The sequence below is a fragment of the Corvus hawaiiensis genome, chromosome 2, assembly GCF_020740725.1.
Source record: "Corvus hawaiiensis isolate bCorHaw1 chromosome 2, bCorHaw1.pri.cur, whole genome shotgun sequence".
NCBI lineage: Eukaryota > Metazoa > Chordata > Aves > Passeriformes > Corvidae > Corvus > Corvus hawaiiensis.
The window spans coordinates 5,460,920-5,482,005 of record NC_063214.1 but is presented as its reverse complement, the minus strand read 5'-3'; the positions used below and the strand labels follow the sequence as shown (position 1 = coordinate 5,482,005).

Genomic DNA, 21,086 nt, shown 5'->3' with positions numbered 1-21,086 from the left:
TCCAGCCGCAGCGCCAGGTGGGCCACCCGTCAGGCACAACCATCACCTGCAGCTTTGCAAGGAGTCCTGTCTGTGGACAGGTGGCATCACTACACCTGAGAGAGCTCAAAAGGTGACAACAGACTGCCAGAGCACCTGTGGTCATCTGTGGCATGCTGATGAAATTTTTCTGCAATTTTTCAGTGGACAGAGAGCCCAACGTTAACCCTCTGATAAGTAACCTGCTGCTTTGGGATGTCTTCGCTTCCATACAGCAGCACAATGCCATAAAGAAAACTGATCTCTCTAAACCTTCTCACCCCCTCAGTGTGTTCGGCATTACAAGTTACAATCAGGAAATGCTTTTGGTAAGAAATGGCTTTATAAAAATCTTGCTCTCTTGAATAGGCAGCTAAAAATGAAGGATGACAGGGTCTGAGCAAGTTAAGTGCTCAGAGCACATCGTGCCTAGGACTGAGGCATTCCTGTCCAGAAAACCCTGCCTGCCATGACACACTTCCCCAGGGCAGGCATCCCTAGCTCCACATTTCCTTGGAGAGCCCTAAGTTATCATTTTAACTCGCAAGTAGTAAGGAATATAGCCCTGAAGGGCGCAATATGTTGAAACACAATGTCAAGGAACCGGAGCTGGGCAGAGCAGGGGCACTGAAGGGCATCCAGCCCATTAGTACCAACTCAGTCATCCACGATCCCTTAAGGCAGAGGCTCATTCAGACTTCAAATGGGGAGCAAAGCAGCCCCACCTCTTGCCTCCTCAGGGTAAAAATCACGCTTCTCTCTGCATTCTGAAGTGCCTTTGTTTGGGTTTGCCCTGTTAGCTCCGGCTTTTCTTTGTAGGCTCTCCAGAAACATCTCTTGTTGATGGCAAGGGCAAGTGGGGCGGCTAATCCCATTCCATTAACATCCTCTGAAATACTCCAAGGACTAGGAAGCTGCCTGGGTGCAGGTGGCCAGAAGGCGGCTCTCACTAAGCATGACTTCTGGATGTGTGCACACACATCCAGCCCCAGAGCCGTCTGCCATCAATAAAGCTTGCCAGAGGGAGGGAAGAGGATAAAGAAACAGCCCACATGTGGCTCAAAAAGAGATTTTTCTCCTACAAGCACAACTTTCTCAATGCCAAAGGTTGCCACTGCCCCTCTTTTCTGAAGGTGACACAAAACTCCTAAACTGGGGGGGAGCATGTTATGCGTAAGAACAGCTGAGCACCATCCCCACAAGGGCCGGGGAGGGTGGATGGGACACCCCCAGCCCCCCATGCTCCTGGGGGCTGCAGCAGCACAGCCCCTGATACCGCAGGGGGCAGATATAAGGTTGACAGAAGCCATCCCCTCCTCATATGATGACCCAGCAGTGCCTGCAGCACTCTCATGTTCCTTGCAGCCCTCCTTCCCATTACGTTTCCCATTTATAAACAGCTGTTTGGCAGTATTACTAATCAGTGCTGCATGGAATAATGTTACATTTCCCACCACATTACTATTTTATCTTCTATCCTCCCCACCTCCAGCTGCTGCTTTCCTTCCACCACCCCCAGCCTGGAAAGCAATAATACATTTCTTCATTTTATTCAGGCTCTACTTCTCTGATGACACAAACAATTTACTTACAACTCATGCAAAAAAAAAAAAAACAACAAAAAACCAAAAAAACCGGAAAGGTTTTTTTTAAATTAAATACTGTTAAACCCACTTAAAATAAATACTTGCTGAAGGAATATCAGCTGGAGACTGCTCTCTGACTTATAATAATTCCACTGCGCCCAGGGAAATCCTCTTAAACCTATATCAGATGAAGATTGTAAAACTGTTAGAGGGCTAAACTGACAGGGCAGCCACAGAATCAAGATGGAAAATTTCTCTCCCCAGCTTCTCCCTACCAAGGGGGCAGCTCTGTCCCAGTGCAGGTCAGGTTTCCTTCTCAGCACATAAAGCAAAGCCCTGCACCACCTGGAGCTGAAGGGAGAAAGGCCAGTCCTGCCAGGGCTTTGGGCTGAAGAAGGAGGAATAGGCTGCTGTGGGACCCAAAGCCTACCTCTGAGAAGCACCAAAGAACTGCTTTCCCTCTCCTGTGGGCCACAGAAGCAGGGCAGAGACCCTCTGGAGCTTTAAACCTGAATAAATCTCCGCATCTCCCCCTCCCCCCAACCCTTCTCCCCCAGACGCTCAATAGCAACATCGCTAAATTAGAGATAAGGATTCCAAATCATCGGAGCTAAGGGTGGGACAGAAGCAGTGCGCTTTCAAGTTTAGTGCCATCTTATCTGAGATGACAAAAAGGATGTGATGTAGATTGGTAATGCTGCTAGGAGGTACTGGGCTTGTGCTGCTCCGCAGTTTCCCTGAGCACTGGTCACCAGTTTGACTCTGTTGGTTTTGTAATTTTTCAACAAGAAGACATGCATCCACACACAGGGAGCATTTCGTGGCACAGAGCTGAGCAATGGGCACTGCACTTCTCCTCTGCTTCGTGGGGACTCCACTGTTCATCACCAGACCTACTTGTTCTCCCAGAGAATCCAAGGAAAGCATTGGCATTAACAGCAGAAACAGCTACCCCTGCCTCTCAGGGCAGCAGAGCGACGGAAGTGCAGAGCAACCAAGTCTGAGGAGCTGGAACTAAAGAACAAATAAAGCAATCCTCCAGGGAAAACAAATTAAAAAAAAAAAAAACCAAACAGAAAGAGGAGTGGGAGGAAGAGTAAGCACAGCAAAAACCTCCGCAGGGAAGCACAGCAGGAAAAATAGGCAACGTGGAAGGCGAAGTTTTCGGTGGTAATCAAATAAGGCGCCGCTCCATCGCAGGATTTCTCAGCGCTGCAGCTGGCTGGAGCCACGGGGACTGTACGCCACTTTCAGAGTTCACTGAGCAATTGCTAAGGCAGGGGACGGGTGCCATATGTTACCAGCTGCGCTCACAGCCATCACTTTCCCCATTTAACGCTGAGAGACTCTGTGGAGGCACACGAGCACAGAAACCTGCACACTCCGTGCCTCTCCCCCGCCAGCCGGTGCTCCGGCAAGGCTGCCAGAAATGCCAGCGGGCTCTGCCAGTGGCACTGGCAGCGGGTCCCCGAGCCAGGGAGCCACCAGGCCGTGCTGGCTGCTCAGCACCCATCACTGGCGGGGAGGTGCAGGTGGAAGAAGAGATGGGTGTCCCTGAGCTCCCCTCCAGCGAGGAGGAAGCAGCCCCTGGAAAGCTGCTGAGTGCACAGGAGGGAGGAGGCCGGTACCAGGCTCTGCCCATCCCACATTACAGCCTGCTGGCTCCACCACCTGCTCGCCTGACCTAGTCCAGCTCCTTCTGGCTCTCCTTTTGTGCGCAGTAATTTTTTTTTTTTTGTCTTCCAGAGCTTCTCTTAGTTGTGCATATAGTGAAAAAGTAATCATCTGGGGGAGGATGGGGGGGGGAAAGAGGTTCAGGGTGCCAGAGGGCATTAGGAGAATATGTTAAATTCAGGATGGGAGATATCATTAGGTTGTTGTCAACACCAGGCAACCTTTTGCCCAAGGCTTGAACCTAGGATGCTGAGCAACCCACTTGTGGTAGAGCTGGTATTCAAATGCACCAGGATCTCTAACTAAAGATTTTTCTCTCCTCCTTAGAAACCTTTGCATCGTTTACCTCTTCTCAGCACATTATGTCAATATACACCAACAGCTTATGCCACCAATCCCTCTACTCAGAGGGACAGACTGAGAGGCATCTTATAAAACAATTATGACAATTATGATTACCACATTTTACCAGGAATTGGGAAGAGTCAGCAGGAGAAGCAAAAAGGGCACATGGTCTGAGCAGAGTTGCTGTTTTCAGCAACTCCCTTCAGGGCAGCAAAGGACCCCAAGCCTTGCAAGCCTCATTGACACTGAGGAGGCAAAGGGCTCAGCAAAGAGCAAGTGCCACATTCCTATCAACCTGAGGGATGCCTGAGAGGAGCCAGACATGGCTAGAGAGCAGACCGGAGGGCACGACTCTGAGCCTTCAGGAAAGAGGCTTTTTCAGGAAAGACTGCTTTAGTTTCCAAAGATCATTTTAGCTGACTGTACTGATATTACTGTTCAGGCTCAGCACTGCACAGAAACCCACCCAAGCAAAACACTGCAGCTCTTCACAGTCTGAAGGCAAGTCAGCATTCGGGATTCCACGCCTGCCTTCCTGACAAGGAAGGGACATAGAAAGTCTGGAAGCGAGAGGGCTCATTTTAAAGACAAGCCTAGATCTGCGAGCAGAGGGCTGTGCAATTGCCTGAGGCTACATTAATTTACATTTTTAGAAATGCCTTTTAGAATACATTCTTTCTTACAATGCATCGGTACAAGTGTACAGATAAGTCCAAAAAAGGACACATATTCTTATCATAATTGTTCTCCACACACTAGCTAAATTTAAAAAAGTACCTCTGCCTCAAAGGGGACAATACAGGAAAAACATATGGAATACAGCAATGTGTTCCAAATGTGTCTAATGCCAGGTTTCTGAGAAATGGGTAGGTGGATGGCATAAAAAAAAGAATCAGTTCTCCAGCTGAGAGCCCTTCCCACAAAGCATGTCATGCCACCAAGTTGCTCATGGTTTTGAGGGACAGGGCAGAAAGGCGAGGGAGGGGGAAAAAAAACCCAAAGAAAGAAACAAAAGAGTGGATACAATGGATTATCCATTTTTTAGGCATAGTCTGCCCACAGTTTGTTCCACTTCTCCTGCACAGACAGAGGTACAGAAGTGATGCCATGTAATACTACAATAAGAAAGTGAAAATCAGGCAAGCAATTCTAACAGGAAAGAATAGGAGATGGCATACTGCAACAAAACAGGAGTAACTGGAAGTGTTCATCAGGAAAATACAGTACCAGGGGATGAGATAAAGACACACACAAAACGAGTGAGCCCTGCCCCGCTATGCGAGGACACGCACAGAGACTTCTGTTGAAAGCCATCAGTTCTAACCTGACTGCTATCTACTGAAGAGTGGTTTAGGAAGCACAAGGAATAACCAGCCCATGCAATTCACTGCCAGATTGTTCATGACTAAAGCACAGGGTTGCCTGTGCCGCGCTCCCACGCCCCTGCCCACGGCACTGCGGATCACCGGCCCCCCAGTCTGGCAGTGCCTATCAGCCTCACAGCTTCTGAGAGGGGAAAATTGGGTGAGCTTAGGCAGCTACACTTCTAAGATAGCAGAAATGACTAAGCAGGACAGGAGATGAATCCTATTCTGCATTATTACCAGGCAGAGCTGAAATATAAGCCTTTGTTTTTAACTCCCGCTATCTGAGGAGCTCAAAGCACATCACAATTATTTAGCTTAGACTTTGTGAAAGGCTTGTGTGCTATTATCCCTAATTTTACCAGCTGGAAAATGGTGAGGGAGATGGAGCCCGCCATATCCAGGGACATGCAGCAAGTTGGCAGCACAATAGGGCCCAATGCCTGCAGCATCACAAACCGGGTGCAATTCCCCAGGCTGTGGCCATAGGAACTGCTAGAGGTAAATATGTTTACCTCTCCTCACTCCTCCCCCATTAACAGACAAACACTTCCTTTCCATCCACAGCAGGAACAGAAAGGAGAAGCAGAGGAGCATAGGTCAATTTTTTTGTGAAGGTTACTACAGAGAGAATTAAGCACGTAAAGGAGGACAGTAAGAACAAAATACCCTGTGTCTCGTTGCAAAGGACCACCTATAAGAAGGCATTTGATTTTTTGTTTTTTAAAAATCCCTTTTTAATGTCAACTAAAGGGTAATTTGAAAGTGAAGGACATTTTACTCCTCTGGGGAGCTAATTACTGCAACAAGCACAGCCCAAACAGGCAGAGATGAATGTAACTCACACAGCACAACACCAATCCTGCAGCTCACTTTGGTTAACTCACACAGCTTGGCCAGATAAGGCATACACATATTTCATGGAGGTAGCCAAGCCGCTGAGACACTCAGAGAGATCAGGACATCTGTGCTTAGGATTTCCAAGTTCCACCTTCATACACCAGAGCAATAGAGACAAACTCCTCCAACCTCACTAGAGAAATAAGAACAGTAAGAAATACAAAAAATATGCCAGAAAAAAATAGAATTTGGGGATGTAAAATGGGTCCTTGCTGTTCCCACCTGGTTGAGATCATCAGTGTTATGCCATTATTTAGCTCTGAGCCTCCAAACTTCTTTATTTAGCACCAACCCTCCAAAATGCTGCCTAAGAGCAGTTCCTTTCTGCAATGCAGCCAAGTAGCTCATCACAGGATCATAGGACAATTCAGGGTGGAAGGGACCTTGGGGGTCTATAGTGCAGCTATAGGGTCAAGCAGGGTCAGCTATAAGGTCAGACAAGGCCGTTCAGAGCTTGATCCTGTCAGGTCTTGAAACCCTCCAGAGATGAAGCCTTTGCAACCTTTCAGGACAGGCTGAACTGCTTATTTCGATTTTTGCCCTGTTGTTGCTCATCTGCAAAAAGCCTGGTCTCCCCAGGACACAAGCTGCCCACTCAAGTGCAGTGACAAACACTTTTCCCTGTCTCTCAGGTGAAGACAAAGAAGAAAAAGCACATAAAGAAGAACCCCCAAAGACTTCTATCAGAACTGGTAGGTCCTTGTCTCTGAGATTGCCATCTCTCTCTTTGACACCTGCCTCAAGCAAAGCCACCTTCAGCCCTGTTGACAGCTGGAATAAACCAGCAGCCACTGAGGTCCACGTGCCCCACACGGAGAGAAGTGACTGTTCTCATCCAGGTTCCCAGGAGCAGACTGTGCTCTCCCAAATCCAAACTGTGACGTGACTTTGTGCACAGACAGATCACGTATGGCAGCACTTGACAAAGAAGAAGGGAAGCTGCTGGCAACAAGCAGCAGCAGCTGGTATGAGATAATAAAAGTTCTTTTTTTTTCTTGCCTGCTACACAATTTCAATCTCAGCAGAGAGATACCGGAGGTTTTTGGTGGCAAGTGCAGCAAGAGAGACCTGCTTTCTTCTCTTGAATGCTTGTCTGAGACACATGCAGCCCCCTTCCTTCCAGTGCTAAGTGTCTGGCCTGCATAAATCTTTCTTCCACCTCCAGTGCCACCAAAGCCTCTCAGACACACCCTACAGATGTCCTCCCTGTCCCAGCTACGGGCTTGCAGGTGGCCACATAATTAAATGTCACAGCTGCAGGGCACAGAGGATCCTGAAGACAAACTCCTAAAGGCATGGTCTAAGTGCCCATGGACTGAGTACAGGTCTGCAGAGAGCTGCAAGTGCCTTGGGCAGCTCAGCATTAGGAGATGAGACCCCACCACGCAGAGCCACAGCCAGCCCTGACATCAGGCAGAGAGGCAGATGGCTCTTCACCCCAAAAACGCCCTTGCCCACCACCACTCCTAAGCATGGCACAACGTAGAAACTTCACCACAATGGGGCTACCAGCCAAAAAACCACACAGAACCCCTGGGAGCCATCCCAGGTAATGCAGGACACAGGAGAACAGGGCAGAGGCCAAGGCACCAACCCACCTGGGCAGGATGAGACCAGGGAGAAACGGCAGAGAGAAGTGTGGCCATGCTGACAGAGCAGCCACTGAATAGCACCTAGCTAGCACAAAGCTTCTCTGCCCTCTGTGACCTAAGCCTGGCTGGAAGAAGGTCCTGGTGACCATCCCTGCAGGCACTACCAGCTCCACAGCAGCTCCTGCCCACTGCAAAGGCAGCTGTGTTTGAGTGCTCCTTGTTTCTCAAGTCTGCACTGACATTGCTTCTTCCCAGCCTGTGATACCGTGGAGACTGGTCTTCTCCCATCCAAACCCCTTTCATTTTTTTGCTTTAACTTGTTTAGGATTGATGCTGTACAGCTGCTTCCCCCAAAATAAAGACTAAAAGAGCTGCCACCCCCTCAAGAGCTTTGAAACCTTTCCTCCCGCTCTATCACTACCTGTTTAAGAAAAACCTCAAAGCTTGATTTCTTCCCTCAAATCACTTACTCTGAAGAAGATCTCAACGTTTTTGGGAGCACAGATGAAAAAACACTGAGATAAAAGTCTGAAGCTTCTGAAGAGGTTAGACCTGGGCCTCTTCACTGTTATCTAAGTAAGGGTACAGGCACACAAACAACTCATTGCAGAGATATAGTGGAGTACAAATTTGCTGTGACTCACGCTCCTTGAAGGAACTGCCACGTGCTCAGTTCTACCCTGCAGCAAAACACAAGTTTGCCCATCAAAAGAAGAACAAACCAGCACCTCAGTTTGCACTCCTGCAGCTTCACCACCTAAACTGCTGTGCAGAAACCTCCTCTTCTGCCCGTATTTTAAGAGTTACTAAGAAAAGGGTAATTCCAGTGACAATCTGGAAAATACTGCTGTCCTGCCAGTGGTGATGCTGTGCTTCTGGGATGCTGCTTTCCTTCACCTGCAAAGCCTTTGCTGTCCTTAACTTCTTAGAAAAGTGAAGGAACAGCCCACACTACTTCTCACAGCCAGCAACAGGCAGGACCCCAATACAATTGTGTGCATAGTCCCCAGACCCACAATTTAATCAGTCCAATTTAAGTTTTGTAACTCCCCTCTTCAGTACGCTCAAGTGTCTTCCCAATTCAACCACAAAGCCAAAATTCCTATCAGTTGCTTAGAAGCCTGATAGGGGAAGTTTCCAAAAGCAGCCAAGTCTTCAGCCACTAGCTAGTTACGAGTGTAACACGTAGGATCTCTCTTTAGTCACCATAGAGAACGATGCACTTGATTTAAACAAAGATGGACTGCTCTCCAGATTTGTCCTTTTCTGTCTTCTGATGGCAGGTATTGCCTGAACATCTACCTTGGGCAGTGAGCCTGGTGTTAAATGTGTGGGAGATGAGATCTTCTAAAATCTTTTCCCCTCACCCTAAGTAAGAGAGCATGAACTAGCCTCAGCAATTTTTGTCCGCCTCAGGGAACTGAAATCTGAAGGCAAACAACAGAGTTGCAGACTTTGTACATGGGCTGATCTCTTCTCATAAATCAATCACAAGGTTGTGGTTCCACAACATCCTGAAAAGCAGCACCCCACTTTTTTTTTTTTTTTTTTTTTACCCCACCTCCCTCAGCACCTGAAACTCAGTCTGACACATCCTAAATTCTTCTCCTAACACACCTTGCAGCCCAGGTATAACTCCATCTTCTCAAAGGTGCAGCTCAGAGGGGGATGATAAGAGGAGCAGCACGATACAGAAGGGCTTGTTTTTGAAGCAACTGAAGGAAACTGAAGAGTGGTGAAGAAGATTAGGCCTTGATACACATGTTCGCATGGCAGAAGGCCTTTGAACCACATGACTGGCCTCATTCCTAGCTTCAGTGAGATTAGCACTTGTGGTGCATGCCTAAATTCAGGTAAGAGTCCCACAGAGTGCCTGGGGAGTACTTCTTACTCCAGGCCATCAGAGACATCAGGTCTTCAAAGTGCTACTAGACCATGGCCAAAGTCTCAGTGAAGGAAAAGGCATCTGGAGCAGTGACACTAAAAATGGGAGAGGGACAACCAACCACGCCTGCTGTTCATGAGGTAGATAGAAGTGTACTTTCAAGCCAAACTGGCATGTCTCTGAAGCTGACAAGATAATTTTTCAGCAGCCTTGGAGCCCTGGAGATACAGCCTTCAACAATGCTCAGATGGCAGGAGCAGAACACATCCCAGCTGCTCTGCTGTAAGCTGAGCTGTCCCGGGGCAGACAGCAGCCCCATGTGCTGCTGCACCAGTGTCCATCCAGCTCCCCCGTCACAGGACTGTATCATGCAGGTGGAAAAGAGGAGAAACTCCTCCTCCAGCTCTTTCCTCAAACCATGGGACACAACAATTCCAAGGTCCCAGAGCAGCAAGCCTAAAATCAACACTGCTTCAAACCCATCCACTTCACACGTAAGTGGAGAGAATAGAGATGCTAACAAACCTGTCTCCCTTCAGGCTTTGCTGCTGCCAAAAAAGAGCCACTCAATCTAATGAGTCAATTAAAAATTCATAACTGGATGAACAAAAAAAGATAAAAGTTTGGTTCTTTTTCTGAGAAAATGAGAACAGTAACTCTCCTCTGTACCTCTTCTTGCACATACTCTCTGCAGAAAGAAAACCAGCCTGAAAATCCCCAGCCTGTAGTTGAGAGCTAAAACAACAGGAAAATAAAGGACACGTGATCTGCCCAGCTCTGCAGAGAGGAGCCCATTTCCCCAGCAGGACTTCGGGGTCCAACAAGGCTGAAGTCAGCACCAGTTCCCACGAATGGGAGGCAGAGGGAAGGCTCTCTGTAAGGGCCTGTTGTCTACAGCTCACTGTAGGAAGCACTCTGAAAAACTCAGTTTCTGTCAGAGTTTGGCTAACCCACAGAAAGCACTTTACACAGATGCACACGTTCAAAATGCAAGTGACCCTAAGTCATTTCTGAAGTGAATTTTCAGTAATGAATTAAGCTAAACCAAATCAGGGCCCAAAATCCTGAGCGCGAGCATCCACGAAGGGGCATAATGTGATTTAACTAATCCACTAGAAGTTAGTTCAGATCAATTTTCTTGAGTATCTCCGACACATGTAAGCCCCAAAGCCAATGTCCTCAAAGCACTGCTCACGGGTGCCTAGGGACTCCCAAATCTTACTGTGGTTTGTAGCTGTGGAAAGGGTAGGACAGAGCAAAACAGACCAACCCAGCTCTGACTCCCCAGACCCTTGGAGAGCAGTTGAGGAGCTTCGCACTGCCCAGCCACTGGATGTGCTGACTGTGCCCAGCTGCAGCTCCCTGGCAGAGCAACCCAACTTCCAACCCCACCCTGCTCCCAGGCATGTTTTTTCAGCAGGTGTCGGTTTCAATGGGTTTCACTCCCCGAGGTGACTGTAACAGCAGCAGCGCTGACTCAGTCTTGTTTGAACTGCAGTGGGAACTGCAAATCTGGGCACCTAAAACAAATCACAGAACTACAAATAAAAAATAGAATACTCAAGGCATCTGCCTCCCGACTGCTCATGGACACCACATGGGAAAACAGGCACCTAAATAAGCACCTGCACCCATGCTGCGGAGCTTCACCTGGGAGAGTGGCTGGGCTGGCACCCCTGAAGGAAAGAAGCCAAGGCCACAAAAGCTGGAGGCAAGAAGCTCAACCCAAAGGAAGGCTATTGTGATTTAAATCACATCCTGGCTCCTTTCTCACTGGAACTTCTTGTGTCAACACAGCCTGAACCAGCAACTCCACCACGCCTGGGTAATGTCAAAGTGGTTTCCAAGCTGCAGGCTCACACACACCACCTAAGGAAAGCAAGCCTGCTTGCTGTCTGTGGGCTTAAATTTGCTAGAGGCATGTCTGTGTTGGGAAGGAGCTCTTTTAGGGGTCTTTCAGCCAAAGAGTTGGATGGAAGCCATTTGACTGCTGTTAGCTGAGTTAGACACTTGGAATACAATCCTGTTTTGAGATACAGAAAGCAAGCTGAAGCTTGAGAAGGTCAAATCTTCTAGTCAGAGAAGTGCCATGGAAATAATCCAGATTTTAAAGAACCTATTTTTGATTTTTCTAAAGCAAAGCAAAAAAAAAATCCCAAACCAACTTCTCCACACTCATCTACAGCCAGCTCAATGTGATCGGTGTGCTGGTTTCGGGATGCATTCAGCACTGCTGTAAGAGTCTGAAGATGACCATCTCTCCTGTTCACTTTTATGTGTTGCTCATTATTACTCCTCTCTTCCCTGCTCAGCTATTTCACCACCTTTGGCACACAGCTCTCTCGTCTGTGACTTACGCCATCTGATACAGACTCCCTGCTCCTTTCCCTCCGCGTAAATCAGTTCCACATCCATCTTGCTTTCAGCTATGGCTTCAAACATTCCTCTGCCTGGCCGTGCTGCCTGATGCCTCGTTTTCAGAAGGGCCTTATTACTGAAGAAAGCTTGCTGCTTCCTGTGCCTCTATACTGTGATTTCCTGCAACTCCTACCACTGTGCCACCTGCTCTCCGCTCCAGTTCTCCCTCACAGGATTTTCATCTAACAGCCTATACAGACCACAGTGCACACAGGGGTTCAAGGGTTTGTCACCCCACTGGCCCAGCGCCGAGAGCAGGACAGCTTACCCACGAGGTTCATCTTGGCGCTGTAGCTGCCGAAGTACCTCTCGTCGGTGTTGGGCGTGTGGCACTCGTACTCGCCGGCGTCGCGCTCCTGCAGCTCGGTGATGTGCAGCAGGACGGCGTCCCCCTGCAGCCGCTCCACGAAGATGCCCCGGCTGCGCACACGCTGCGTGTAGATGGCGTAGGGGAAGGAGGGGTCCACGGTGCTGACGATCTGCACCTCCCGCTCGGGGGCCGAGGGCAGGTAGATGGACCACTGGAAGTTCTGCTCCGCCGGGCCCTGGTAGCCGCTCACCTTGCACCACAGGGTGACGTGGGATCCCTCTGTGCGGTACAGGGGTCCCTCCTGCACCGTCACTTGCCGCTGGGCCAATGCCATGCCTGTGGGGAGAGGAGCCCAGGGTTACTGACCAGCAGGCAATCCCCACACGTACACCCAGATACACCCATCCTACCACCCCTTTTCTATGGCCATGCTGGACCAGGCAAGTCCTCACACCCCATTTTACAGCTAGCACATCGGGCTCTGGCGCAGCACCCTCCCGAGTCACACTGGAGAATTCTTGCTGACTCAATGGATGTGTTTTAAAAACACCCCATGAAAGAAGCAGCAATGAGGTAACATAAACCCCTTGTTTGGAAGCAGTAAGAACCCAGGCGTGAAAGGGCAATGCACCACACAGTAACAAATCAGAAATTCAAGGTGACAGGTCTTTGTTTTCAGTACTCTTACTTTCCAACTCTTACCACCCCATGGAGAGAGGCCCCTGTGCAAGCCAGGGGGCTGCACTCCCTCCCTTCGGTTGCTGGGCCACCCAACTCCAATGCCCCAGGCACTCGTCCTCCATCAGCAAACCCACCAGAGGCCTCAGCTGGTACAAAAATCCCATTCTTTTTCCCCAAACCCAGCACACCTTCTCCGTTCTCTCTTACACTTGTAAAGGCACACAGAGAAATATCAGGTTTCCAGCACTGCCTTCCCAAGCCTGTCTGAAAGGTGTGCACTTAGTACATAACAAAACCAATTAAAGTTAATGGAGGGAGTGGGCACTTTACACTAGAGCTCAGTGCCCCGGCTGCTGATGTCAGGGCCCAGCACCGTGCACCGTACACAGGCAAACGTGCGCAGCACAAAACAAAGACAGCCGCGCAGTACGGTGACTGCGATCCGCTGTATTTTTACACAGATTATGGATGGCTGGCCCTTGGGCTCATGGCACATTACCAACACAGCCCTCCAGGGGCCAGATAAATTACAGCAATCTATCTTGTTTGCTGCTACATCAAAGGCTCGAGGTCTGGAGACCACGGTGGGTGTTCATCGGTTATTGAGTTACCAGCAGCACGCACACATGGCAAGGCCAATCCTGGCTTCTGTGACTGCTTGCTTGCCATCATAAAACAGCAATAAGCCGATTTAAAGCAGGTCCTGCATAATCACGTTTGCAAATTTCATCCTCTCTGTGTGTGTGTATGTTGGGGGCTTCCCCCTCTCCTCTAATTTTCAATAACAATGCTCAAGTCCAGAGAAGAATTTAACCTTTCAAAAACTGGTATCTTGCAGGGAAAGAGGTAGCCTTGAATCTGGGGTTTATTGATTCAATAAACCTCTGGACATCGATGTCCAGATATGAAGTTTTTTCTCCACAGCCAGCCTGGACTGGAGCCAGGAGAGATGGTTCTTAGCAGCTTAAAACAAATTGTGAAAAATAGGTTCAGCACATCCATCAGGGCATGCAGCTGAACAGATGGAGTGCAATTCAAACTATTAACTTGGGCTCAGCTTGCTGCTGCTCCAAATTATGTTTCTTTTTACTCTTTATGAAATAATGTGATTTAAGGGGAGGACAGGGAAAGCTAGCACATTTGAAACAAGCAGGGAGAGGAACAACAGAGGCAAACACTCCCCCACTGTTTGCTGTACCAATCTCTTCATCCTGGGGAAAGATACTGCTAGAGACAACTAACACATCTAAGGTGCAGACAGCCTCTTCTCTCACCCCACAAATGCCAAAGGACAAAGCAAATACTACAGCCTTTGAAGGAAACTGTTTTCAAAGCAGCAGGAAGGACAAGATCTTTATTACATACCTAAAGACAGCTCATAATCCAATTTTTGTATGCACATGTAGTCTTGCTACAGCATACAGATATCCCACATGCAATGACAATTAAAATTGCACCACAAGGCAAATATGCACTGGGAGGAATTAAAAGTTGCACACATGACACTCATTCAAGCATTTCTCAGCTAAGTGCACAACTTTGTTTATCAGGCTTTTAATCCTGATAAAAATCCATGGTGCTGGATTTTTTACATAGGAGTTTTCCAACTATCCGGTTGAAAAAAAGCATTTTATCAGAGATGTGTATCGGACTTTCCAAAGCTCACTGGAAGTTCACAACACTGGGGACCCACAGCACAGATTTTTGGTAGATGTCAAATCTCACCACCCTCATGGCCAGCACTAATGTGGGCTTCCTTCTTCCCTTGTCAATAGCTTTTAGGACCTTGATTGTAACTCTACCTGGAGTCCTCCATCAAGTTCTGAAGAGACCCACTTTCTACATTCCTCCTCTTCTATTCCCTCTTGCACTGGACTGCTGCACCTTCCTAATGCAGCCAAAAGTGAGAGAGAGTTAAGAGCCAAAGAGCTCCTGGTTTCCCTTTCTGGCTCCAGGAGCCTAAGAAGCTGAGGGACAGAAGGAAGACAGTGCAGAGAAAGTCCTGCCCAGCTCCAGTATGGATAGAAGACAAAACAGTCAGGCTTTTGTTACCACTTGCAGCAGGTTTCTGTCCCAGAGGTGAGACACAAAGGCTCAGAAGTTGGATGAACAGGCTAGATCTCCAGAGGGGCAAGGAGCAGCACATCCACAGTGCTGTTCCCTGTGCCTGGCCGTGAACTCCTGCTCCAACACAGCTGGGCACAAATGCTTTTCAACACCTTTAAAAAAACCCAAACAGCAGAAGCAGAAATACTTCTCTGAAACTATTTTAATCAAGAAAGGAAACAAGAAAAACAATCAGCCTGAGGCAGACATCCACCAGTACATGTTGTCCTCAAACAGTTACCCTTTGCATGATGTTTGGCATTTTGCAAGCTCTGGGAATTGCTACATCCACAACACACAGGAACTGCATTTCTTAGCGAGCAAGAGCTCTGATTAACAAAACTAATGTGTCTGAGATCCCATTTAAACTCTTCTCATTCCCTCCTAAAGTGAGAGAAGAGCTCACTGCAGGAAGAACTGTGTGCTCCACACCTTCCTTAGGATGCCCAGGAGACAGTGATGGTGGCATTTGGCTGGTACTGCACTGACACAGCTGGCTTTTAATTGCAAATCCAATATAATTTACTGACAATGCAAGGGCTGATAGGGAGGAGGTAGCAAGCCAAGTGCTACTTTAAAATTAATAAGAAATTATAGGTTTGTGCATCTGTTTTTTTCCAAAAGACAGCAAATCCCATGCAATAAGGAGGAAGCCATTCCCTGATCCTTATCCCCTACAGATCTGGGCTGTTGTTGACAGCCTTTTGAGCTAGGAGCAAGCCAAACAACAGCCAGGCAGCTCTCAGCTCACCCATCTCCCAGGCCCCGGAGGTACACAGGGGGATAAGAGCAGTGGCAAGAGGGGACATGCAGCCAGGTGGTTGGACTCAAGCAGCAAGGGACAGTGCAGGACCCAGGGACCTCAGATGCCCAGTACCTGCACCTCCCCTATGCCAACCCACCCAGCAGGCTCCAGGGCCACTGCAAATGTCATGGGAAACAGCTCCAAAAAGCCAGGAAAAGGAAAGAGAAAAATGCAATGTCAGAGTCACATACTCACTCAAGTCTCCCTTGTCACACCACAGCCAGGATTTCAATGCCTCTCCAAGAAAGAAAGGAGCAAGAAAGGAGCATCAAGCATCCCTGCCAGCCAGGCATCTCCCCCAGCAGTGCTGCAGCTCAGCTTCTGAGTACACTGTGTCTTTGCAAAACCTGTATCCTCACAGCAACCTCAGATAATTTGGGCAAGATCTGACCTTTCCACAGAGACACACACAGAGCTCAGAGCTCAGGTTTTTCACATGCAACTGGTCATTTCAGGTGCCTGAGCTGAAGTACTTTGAAGATGTACTATTTCAGAAAGTGCCAAACACTTACCCTCTGGGAAGAAGGTGGACCTTCAGGTCCCTTTCAGAAGAACAGGCATGCAAAATCTTCCTGAGAACATTGACTCATGGCTTATTGCAAGGGACAGGTGGGTGTAATGGAAGAGGGGATGCCTGAGCACACAGAAACTCTGCCACAGCATTGACAGATTAAAAGAATAAATAAAAACGCATGACAGACTGACGAAGAGCCTTCTTGCACAAATATTCTCCCCATCTCAGACCATACGGGTCATGTCTGCACCACATCCAAAGGCACTACAGCCACTGTAGTTATCTTAGATATCAATAATCATTGCCAGTAGTTGTTTAATCCAAAGGAGAAACTTGAGCTCTTATGAGTATTATCGTGCGTTTCTAATCACTAGAGAGCAACTAAAAAGGTCTTCATATAAATATCTTCTATAAGCACAGGGCTAATAGTGCTAAACACCAAATGGATTACGTAGTTTGAGGGGATGTTTCTACCCCTGCAGCTTTACAGCAGCTTTCCCTCACTGAGAAGCTCTGAAGTACTATTTGTCAATAACTGACAGTACTAATCCTAAATTTCCTTTAAAAATTACTTTGTGCCTTTGACTACAGTTACTAGACAGAACACACTTCCAAAGAGATCTCTCTCCCTTTCACAAATACACAGCAACACATCTGGGTTTTGTTGTTGTCGCTTTTGTTTGTTCAACTCACAGGCGCTCCTGAGAAAGTGTCAAGAGAAGAGCAACAATGAGGATAAACACTAGGGAATGGCTTCTCTGTCAAAAAATAATGGAGTCTGGGAAAAAAAAAGGTGACTTGAAGGGGATCTGGTAAAGGTTTTTTCACAAATACATAACCATAGCAAGGACAGTCAAGAATTTGACCCTTTATCATCTCTTCTAGTTTAAAAACCAAAGGCCATCAACTAAGACTGGCCAGATCCAGATTTATAACAAGCGAGGCAATTTTTGCAGCTGCACACAGCAGATCTGTGGATGCCCTTGCCAAAGGATATTGGGGGTATGGAAAAAGTTTACATGGGTCAAAATGTGAGTGGGACAAGCACTTGAAGGAGGGCTACTAAATAGGTAAATGACATCAGGTTCATAAGGCTCCCAAAACAAGCTGCAAGTGCATAGCTGCCTGCTTACAGCTTTTTGAGGCATGATGCTGAGCAAGGTGCAGGATTTACTCTGAAGTGGTACAGCTGTCCTTGTGCCCCTTCATGACCCATGTCATTACAGACTGTACTCTTCAACAACGTGGGTCACATCTGGTCTGCACACTATGCCTTGGTTATGCTACAACAGAAGCTAAAAACCTTAGCATTTCAGCTTCTTCTCGAAAAGCATGACTATTTCTGCTCTGAACAACTGAATGGGTTCCTTCAAAACATCCTCAGAACTGACATGGGAGCTTGTGCCCCTATGCAGAGAAGGGAAGGGGAGCATGCATAAATCCTACTTGGCTATGACAAATTAGCATCTGTGGCAGACCACAGGACCTGGCAGAAAGTCCCCAGTAATGAAGACAATTCAGACATAAGTGCTAAAGGGCAGTTATGCTAAAGTGTCTAATTCCAAGCTTGAGGGATGCTCCAGGCAAGCTCAACACAAGAGCAGGTGCAAGTGCACCACAGGCTGTGGCCACTGCTGCCCTCCTGCTGGTCCTGGGGGGGGCAGGGGATATGCAGGAGCCCAGGCTGACCACCCGGCCAGCCCCTGCACTCCAATGCATGGGATGGTGCCATCTGAGGTGAGGCAAGTGCCAGCAGACTTCCTCCTGCTGTTCCCCATGTCCTGCTGCTCCCTGTGTCCTGCAGGCTGTGGCATCACCCCTCCTCAGCGCTCCCACTCCCCTGCCCCAAAGCAGGAGCACTGCACCCTGCACAGGCCTTTGCTTCCAGTGGATTACTCAGGGACAGTTAACATCCTCCGAGCTCATATTCCATCTTAATTCAGATTAATTTTTCAGTCTCACTTATGCATGAGGCCTCCCAGGGGATGGCCCTTCCTCTCTCCCTTCTGTCACCCAAGGAGGATGCAGACAGGTCTTGCCAAACCCAGCCCATTACTTAGTCCCTGCTTTTTCTCTGGCCTCCACAGCAGGGTTGATACCCACAAAACAGTAATTCATTTCAAGAAGGCTCTTCCAAGCTCACCGTTGTCCTGCCACTGAGAACGCTCTCCCAGGAAGCCATCATTATTTTTTTCCCATAGGCTGAAGACTAATAAAATCTTTGAGGGAGACTCTGCCCCACCAGGCAATGCCAAAACAGAGACAATCTTTAAGCAACATATACCTGCTATTCTGTGAAGTCTCCTGTTAAGGCACGCAACTGAAAATTAGGTTTGAGCTTAATTTTTGCATAAATGAGTCACAGCAGGAACAATCTTCCCTACACTGCAACCTGCTGCCAGATGGAAAAAAACAATGCTATCAGAAGAAAACATGTGGTAAGCCCCCCCACCCCCCCAAGACTGTAAAGCCTCATTCTGGGAAAATACAGTGTTTTGTTTGGTGTATTTTTTGTCATGCCAAGAGAGCTTAGTGTACTGAAAGGCTGGCTGGAGCCACCTGCAGAACAACTCTGTCCCTATTCTCCACCCTTTTGCTTTAATGTTTAAATGGTACCACCAAAAGGATACCCGATCCCCTATCCTCTTCCTCATCCATTCCTGCCACCATCCTGCCACTCCCAGTACACGGACCATCCTTCCTAAACCAACTCATAAAGCTATTTATTCCTCATTCAAATTCCTCCCACTACTGGGCCAACTAAGGATGGCTAAGTGGCAAGGTCAGCCAGGAGCAATTTATACAATAATTGGTATGGAAATATCACAATCAGTGGGGGAATATCAAAGCATGGGCAAACTAGACAGGAGCCGCCAAAGCAGCTCTTTGTTCTTCCAACAACACTGCCTCCCCTCAGCTCTGCTCGCTGCTCTGTCTCACAGCCGCTCACTTCCACAGCAGATGTTTACTGTCTTTTAAGAAAAATGTTTTCAATAAATATGAAAGAGGTGACATTTCTTTTAATCACCATAGATTGTTGTGGCCTGTGACTAGCTTCCCAAGTTCTGACTGTAAAAGAGGTCTTGTACCTCTGCTATAATTATGCATCCAGCCAGACATCCAACCCCCTCGCCAAGATCAGAGCCATTTTACATCCTTTGGTTCTTCTCAGATCTGGCCCTTATAGTGACAGAAGACTTCCTTATTTTCCCCACTATGGCATTGGTATTCTGCAGATGCACAGTGTGAATTGTGATTTCTTCCCCCCGTTTTTTAAGCAAACTACATCCTATATGGGTGTCACATTCCTCTAACTGCTCCTTCCCTGTTCTACAATTAGGCACGCTAAAATGTGCTAGTTTTAACATCACAGCATATTCTTGAGCCACAGATCATCTGTATTACTACAACCTTTAAACTTCTAAAAATGCTGAAAGGATGAAAGAATAATTCGTTATCTACACTGGACTCTGTGAAGACAAGAAACAATAGGCTTGGACTTGAAAGCAGAGACTCAGACTGGTCATGGGAGCTAGCTACATGCCCATTTCCCAGGAGCTAGGAAAGCAAGGCACCAGAAAGACTGCTTTGTGAGACTGAGGCATCTCACACTACAGCTTCCTCTAATAGACATTTACTTTCTTCGAGGATACCATAAGGCAGAGATGAACCTGTCCCAGAGGATGCATGATACAAGATCTCCCTGCTCTTACAGTTCTATCATTCTCAATTATCCACCAGAAAGTATATTTAAAGTTACTTTGCTGCACCGAAGCCTGAAACTACTCTTTAATCTAGTACAGCTTTACTTTGAAAAGTCCAAGTACTCTGTGTCCAGAAGCTAGCCAGCCACGCCTGCGGTCAGAAAAAAGGAGCAATACCCATAATAACCAGAGGAAGGAGGATGGCTGGGCAGTCCTTCTGCACACAGATCCCTGAGCTCTGGAGCTCGTGGTGCTCAGCCTCCCTACTTCACAAGGGCTTTGAAGCACATTTAAAAGGTGAGTAACAACACATGCTGGTGCACAAGGGACAGACTGAGCTGGCTGCCCTGCTGGTTCAGATTCATAATGGTAAATGACTGTTGGGGGCTCAAATACCTTTGTGCGACACACCTACTGCTTATTGCAGTTTTACTGTTTTCCTGCAAAGATGCCGAGAAAAAAAGAATCCCTTATAACCTGCAATCCTTGTACTCACTTAAGTTTTGACTTAACCCCCCAGAATGGCACAAAGCTCCAACAGCACTACAGGCTCTTTTCTGTACTTAAAGTAGAGCTTGTCCTGTGAATCATTTAATCAACTATTTCTCTTCCTCCAAGGTCAGAACATGACCTTTGCAGCCCTTTTTCACCTCTCAGATCAGCATGTTCTTCACATACTCTATCCTTATCACTTTGGGAAGAACACGCGAGCAGAAGCTCCCTGGCAGATTATGCTTATATTGGGAGTATGCAGGCAGGAAGTGTTGGAGTGCCCACGCAGTACTTCTAACTTGCACTGCTCCTCGTCCCTTATCCTTAGGAGTTTCTTCTTCCTTACAGCCCTTACTGAATACATGCCCTAGTGACTTGTATCACTGCTGCTGGTTCCAGGTCTGGTTAAGCACTACAATACACAGCACCATTTACAGTGGTCTGCTGGAATGCCCAAGGCAATGCCTACGTTTATAATTTCCAATGAAAAGCAGTGATGGCTTCATTACTACCTCCCCAGCCTGAGTTTTGAAACTGCCACCACAGGTACGCCCTGTAAGATTTAGTGCAGACCTGCACAAAAAGTGAAGTCTCCTAAGATTCCTATGTGTGCTTTTTCTTGTGTTCTTTTAGCTCTTAAAATACATGTAAGGACACACCATTTATCCTGGTGTCTCCAGTACTGCTCCCAG

At 47.7% G+C, this 21,086-nt stretch overlaps 1 protein-coding gene across 2 annotated transcripts in view; it reads right to left on the bottom strand.

Annotated features, from left to right (window-relative positions):
- IGSF3 (immunoglobulin superfamily member 3) overlaps window positions 1–21,086 on the bottom strand; it is a 94,752-nt gene that overhangs the window by 55,009 nt on the left and 18,657 nt on the right. For both annotated transcript variants that reach the window (XM_048293657.1, XM_048293658.1), the window contains exon 2: window positions 12,051–12,428. In XM_048293657.1, the coding sequence (XP_048149614.1) occupies window positions 12,051–12,428 (378 nt within the window). The remainder of the gene's footprint in view (window positions 1–12,050; window positions 12,429–21,086) is intronic.